This window comes from Chinchilla lanigera, unplaced genomic scaffold (assembly GCF_000276665.1).
Source record: "Chinchilla lanigera isolate Chin_1 unplaced genomic scaffold, ChiLan1.0 scaffold00174, whole genome shotgun sequence".
NCBI classification, from domain to species: domain Eukaryota; kingdom Metazoa; phylum Chordata; class Mammalia; order Rodentia; family Chinchillidae; genus Chinchilla; species Chinchilla lanigera.
Window position 1 is genome coordinate 197,967 of NW_004955575.1, and position 6,517 is coordinate 204,483.

Here is a 6,517-nt window from a genome sequence, read left to right on the forward strand (position 1 = left end):
GATTCTTGTTGGAAGCTGAATTGGTCACAAACCAAATCAAATTCAATGGTTAGGTTTAATGTTGACCTTGTGGGAAAATTTTACTTGGTTTCTAACCAGTTTGATTTGTGGTCAGAACTGTGGAAAGAATTAAGTTTGTGAACCTAGGTACCACTGTGTGTGTGTATGGTGTGGGGTCTTTTTTGACTTTGCTAATAGAGGCCTGAGACTACTTGGGAGACCAAGATCCAGGATGTGAAGGCTGGGAGTCTTCTTGTTGAATTTGAAAATGTGATTTCTCACTTGCTGATTTAATTAAAAGGATGGGTTGTAGTCTTTCTTTTTCTTTTTCTTTTTTTTTTCTTTTTTTTTTTTTTTTGGTCTTTCACTGTAAGAATATGAGGAATATGGTTCTGTATGTTTCTTTTACATGTCTAGTTTTGAAGATTCTGTGAGGGTAGAGGAAAATTTCTGAAACAGTTAAGTATGGTTTTCAGCTTCTTTTACCTGAAATTACTAGGTTTCAGGAATAAAAGGGAAAGATTGCATGTTCATTAACACTGTCCACATACATAGGTTTCGCTAGGCAGTTTGGGTTGGCCTTGAACTCACTTTGTAGCCCACACTGGTCTTGAACTCACAGTGACCCTCCCGCCTCAGCCTCCCAAGTGCTGGATCACAGACATGTGCCACCATGCCCACAGCCCATATAGCTGTTAAACTAGGAAATTTCCTGTGAGTTGTAGAATTCTGGCTGTAACATAATACCCGAGGCAGGCTAGCTTTATACAGAAAGGTTTATTAGCTCATAGCTCTAGAGGTTCAAGGGGATGGAGTGGGCTCAGATCAGCTTTGGTGAGGACCTTATGACGAGTAATGAGGCATCAGTGGCTGGGAAACCTGTGGAAGGAGAGGTCATATCTCAGAAGTGGAAGCCAGAGAGTGAGTCACAGATGGGGCTTGCTCTCTGTAAACAGTCACCTGCCTATGGCAGCACTGGTAGTGATGTAAAGACCTCCCGCTAGGCTCCACCTTTTAAAGGTCTGCATCACTGCCCCCCATTGCCACACTCAGGACCAAGCCTTCAGCACACACACACTCTGCTGTATCCAAACCGCAGCAGCTGGCCTCGCTTCCTGGGCCCACTCCTCCATGTGACAGGGCGTGTGTGGCACGGGGAGAGGTCACACAGTGTGCGCTCTGTGTTCTCCAGCAAGCCCACTGCTCCCCCCCCCCCATACCTGCTACCATTTGTTAGCCTGATATTGAACTTTATGCACAACAGACTCCTGTGCTGATTACTTTTGAGTTACGGTTCCTTTTGACTAGTGTCATGTCTGAGGCCTTAGATTGCAAGGCAGTCTGCTAGTTAGAATTACTCCTGTTGCTGGGTGTGGTGGTGCACGCCTGTAATCCCAGCACTCAGGAGGCTGAGGCAGGAGGATCGTTGTGAGTTCAGGGGCAGCCCGTGCTACAAAGGGGGCTCAAGGCCAGCCTGAACTGCAGACTGAGACCCTGTCCCAAAAAGATTAAAAAAGAATTAATCTTGCATTAGGAGGCAGCAGAATTTAGTAATGTTTATAAATCAAGTAGTGGAATGTTGCTACCGTGTAGCACCTTCAAGGCAGGCTGACTCACTCGGGGTCAGATGAGGCCATTATTTGGTAACAGTGCGCTGTAGGATGATTGGTGGACATTTAGGCAAGTTCTTTGAGTTACAGAAACCCAGTGTAAGCTAGTGTAAGCAAAAAGAGAATTGTATTGGCTCCCACGAGGCCAGAGATGCAGCTAGCTTCAGGCATGGTGTGATCCGGAGACTCGGAAGACAGCAGGGCTCTTGCGTGTTGTCACTCAACTATGACAAATGGGCTTTATTCTCAGTAGAGCCTCAGTAGTAGCAGGTGGCCATCCCCAATCCCCAAGCTGCACTGCTGTTCCAGGCCAGTGTTTGGAAAATGAAATTTCCTTTTTGAAAGCTCACATACACAAAAGATCCTCACTGACCCTTTCTGGCTCAAGCTCGTCCATCCCCGTGTCCAGGAGATGGAGCTCTCTGTTTGGCCAGGCTCTGTATACCCCCAGTAATGGCAGCGGCCCTCAAACGCTCTGTGTGGAGTGAATATCATCCTGACTGTGATGGTGCTGATGTTGATCACGTATTACTTGTTTGTTTTCCTTCACCAATACTGTGTGTCATCAGAAAAGAAGGATTTTTTTTCTTTTTTTTTTTTTTTGAGGCAGGGTCTCACTATGCAGTTCAGGCTGGCCTTGAGCTCACTTTGTAGCCCAGGCTGATCTCGAACTTGCAACGATCCTCCTGCCTCAGCCTCCCTAGGGCTGGGATTACAGGCATGCACCACCACACCTGGCTCGGAAAAGGAGGATTCTTATGAATCTGTTTCCAGTTCAGTAATTATCTTAGACACCTGTCATTTGCACAATACTGAGCCAGGTGCTCCTGAGAATATCAGGTCTATGTTCTCATGAAGGTTGCAAAACAAAGGTGGAAGAGCTGCCAGTGGGGTGCACACCTATAGTCCCAACACTCTGGAGGCTGAGGCAGGAGTTTCACTGCAAGTCCGAGGCCAGCCTGGGCTACATAGTGAGTTCAAGACTAGCCTCAACTGTATAGTGAGACCCTGTCTCAAAAAAAAAACAAAACAAAAACAAAGGTGAGAGAAAGTGCACAACCACCACACTGGGTCAGGTCGAGGCAGGAGCAGCAGAGGCAGGTGGAGGACAGCGTGTAACAAAAGTGAGAAACTCGAGCTCAGCAGCTGAGTGAGGGGGAGGGTGTCTGAGGAGAGGAGCCTGCTGGGAAGGGGCCTGGGAATCACAGAGCTGCTCTGCTCTTCTGGCCTGGAGGAGGACTTGGCTCTAAAAGTCAGTTTGGAGGTTCCCGAGACTACACACACTCCCTAACTCCTAATTCATTATTTTATTTTAGTGTAGTGCTAGGGATGGAACCCAGGGCCTTGCAGGTGCTAGGCAAGTGCTTTACCACTAAGCCGCACCCCCACCATAACTCGATTTTTAAGTACTTCTCTTGCTAAGTAAGCACTTTGTTTCAGGCTAGATCGAGTGTGTACTGTGTAGTGTTTTAAAGGGTGTAGAAAGAGGAGAGATGCAAAACTTCCAAGGTAAGATTTATGAGATCAGTATCTCATATTGTAACATGCTGGCAGGAGGATTGCTTTGGTCCCCCACCACCACCCCTTTTCTGATTTCACTTGTCCTTTAGTTTATTCCCACTGTGATCCTCGCCTCTCAGACAGACTCACTGCATTCACAAGGTTTTGTTTTTAACTTCAGAGAAGTAAGCACAGTAGCTGGCAGAATGTTGAGGAACTTATTAATCATTGACTTGGGGAGAAAGACACATTCCCCTCTACGAGAAGTAATATTAACAGCACAAAAAGCCACATGTTACCTGAGTAAATGTAGAAAGGAATAATAAATACACCTTCCACCCCCAACTACACATACATTCCCTAAAGCTTTCAGGCTATACAAGAAATTAGTGTGATTAGAAGTCTAAGACTGACAACAGTGAAAACCAAGGAGCTCTAGATCACCTCAAAAACAGTGTAGGTAGATAAAGCCCAAGAGAATGTTTTCTGTAAGTTGGACACAGAAAGAGAGGGAAAGCTGTAGACATCTTTAACCGTTTATTTGACTAGCAAGGTTCGTACTTAGAAAGCCTTAGCCTCTTTCTTGGTCTTTTCATTTTTTTTCCTCACCATTCTAGTGCAGAGCAAAACAAACTATCTCTGGTACTAGGAAATAGTTTATACTTGCCCCAGCTCCTGGTGTTTTATTTTCATGTTACACTTTATTTTCATGCCCATGGCAAGAATGTTATATACAATTTAAAATCTGATGCAACGTTAAAGAATTGCACTAGGAAAATACTAGGGTGGTAGCCTGGGCATTCATTCTACATAGCCTCAAGGTTAATAGCAAGTTTTAGAATGCTTACTAAATTCTTTAATCCTTTACCCTATAATTTTTTTAGTTTAGATTTTTAGTTTTTTTTATTCTTTAAACTTTTATCTTGAAAAGAGAACTGATATGTGGTAGTCTAAAATTAATACTACAAAGTCCTTATCTCTTAGTCAGATAAGCTGCATCCTCTTCCCCACACAGCGTTCTGTGAAACTGGAAGAACCTGTCGAAAAGAGTCATGGTTTTATTTTCCTGACAGCCTTTTGCAGAGTAAGTCACTGGCACAGCGCAGGTAAACATCTCTAATAGAGCAGCCTGGACTTCCTAAAGTGAAATCTGAGATCCTTTGGCTTTGAAGTTCAAAACTGTCCCTCCCCTGCATTGCCGGGGGTGTAGCTCTGAGAATACCAAGTCCACCTTCTCAGGGAGGCTGCAGAACAAAGGTGGAAGGGCAGTGGGTGTGGCGGCGCCCAGAGCCCTGGGTTCCACCACCAGTGCTGCAGAGAAAAAAACAAGGCCTCCAGTCAGTACTCGAAAGCTGCTTGTGTGCATTACAGTTCAAGGTGGTACGAAGGGGAACACAGGAAACTAGACTCGTGCTCAGGGCTGAGCATGAGCCCCGAGAGACTCCACCTGGAGGGAGATGTCTCTTGGTGTTTCTTGTTGCTGCGTTTCTTGGGTACAGTGTGCTGGCAGGGCTGCACTTGCTCCATGGTCACTGAACACTGCCCCGTGCTTTCCTAGGGTGCCTGAAGTGGCACAGGAGCTTCCACTGACCTCCCCTGTGGATGACTTCCGGCAGCCTCGGTACAGTAGCACCAGTAACTTGGAGACACCTTCAAAGAGGGCTCCCACAAAGGGAAAAGTGGGCAAGCCGAAGAGAGCAGAGCAAGACCACTATGAAACGGACTACACGACAGGTGGCGAGTCCTGCGACGAGCTGGAGGAGGACTGGATCAGGTAGTGTCCCTCTCCTCTCCCGCAAGCCCCTCGCACTTTCTGTCAGTGACTGACCAGGAGCTTTGCGGTTGTTGCCTCTGAACCTGGGGCCCACGGCAGTTTCATTCTTTACCACCCAGGGCTGGAGGCACCTCACTGTGTTTTTCCACAGTGCCCTTTGTCATGTACATGGAAGTGGGGGGGATCTGTTTGGTGTAACCGTGTCTTAAGTGCGCTTTGTCTTCCCCAGGAAATGGCTAACAGACGTCACCAGTGCTCTTCCAGCACGTCACAGCAACCCAAGAAAGGCTGTTCAAATAAATAAAATACAAATACAGAGGGATTTTGTTCTATAAAATTGCCAGATGAGTGTGCCAGGGCTTTCCTTTGGTAGTTATGTTTAAGTTGAGCTTTTGTGATAAAACCAGAGTTTCTTCTAAAGTTTTTTTTTTTTTTTGATTCTGCTTTTTGTTTTTTTTTCTGGTACCAGGAATTGAACTCACGACCTCGCACTTGCCAGGCAGGCGCTGTGCCACTGAGCTAAATCCCCAGCCCCTTCTTCTAAAGTTTAATCCAAAATTGGGTAAACAGTTCTGTAAACAGTTGAAGTAACAATGTAGCGCTCCGGCCAGGGCTGCGGTTAAGCTCCTCTGTATTACTGGTTTGATCTGGTGTGCTGTCACAAATACATGTGGGTGTGCTGCGTGCCTTTTCATGTCTCAGTGTCTCGAGCACCGGGACACAGATCCAAGATCTTCCCCATGTGAATGTGGTTAATAAAACCTTCGATGGGACTTGAGAGCCCCTATTCAGTGATGACCCTGGTTCCGCAGCTTCCCTCCCCTGAAGCACTTTTGACCTGCTTCAGCTGCCTGTCTGTAAACGTGTATTTGCCTAACTTGCATCAGGAAGGTTTAACTGAAAACTCTGAGAAACCCTAAGGTTTTGTTTCCTTTTGATCAAATCATGTACTGTCTTCCTTCACTAAAGTGAAGATATTAGGCTGACTCTTAGATCTAAATTTTGAAATCTCACATTGCTTTTTTGTAGTGTTTTAGTCTGGTGAAACTATTCAGCATATTTTCTCAGTAGGTTGCAGGTGAATAGCATCATCTTCTATGCAAGGAGTAGCTGGTGTATTCAGAGAGACAAGTGATACAGAATTGCGATTTTTCTTCATACTTCAGGATTTTTACATTACTTCTACAGTGACATGTGTCAGATGTGGTGGTGTAGGCTTGTAAATACAGCACTCTGGGAGGCTAAGGCAGAGGGATGAAAGTTCTAACCCAACCTAGGCAATTTTTTTTTTATTTTAAAGAGAAAAAAAACCCAAAAAACAAAATTCTAAAACAGTGTGATAGGGTAACAATGGTTAATTCAATGCATATTGTTACCTTTAAATTAGTTATTCAGAGTACAAGATATCAGCATTTAAATTGTCCAAACAATATTACACAAACCTATCTTTTCAATGAACTAGGAGAAATTAATAGTATAGCAATCTTAACTGTCTTGTTTATATATATTTTTTTTCCTTTTGCTTTTTCCTTCCTTCTTTTCTCTATTCCCCCAACCCAGTTTCTCTTTCTTTTTGAAGTTTCTTTCCATTTCACAGTATCTGTTGTATATTTTAGATCTTACTTACTCTTTC

General features: G+C 44.7%; 1 protein-coding gene across 1 annotated transcript in view; it reads left to right on the forward strand.

The window, feature by feature from the left end:
* The window catches only part of Ocln (occludin), a 46,734-nt gene that overhangs the window by 34,321 nt on the left and 5,896 nt on the right, over positions 1-6,517 (forward strand). The window contains exon 6 of the mRNA XM_005413920.2: positions 4,669-4,884. Coding sequence (XP_005413977.1) covers positions 4,669-4,884 — 216 coding nt within the window. The remainder of the gene's footprint in view (positions 1-4,668; positions 4,885-6,517) is intronic.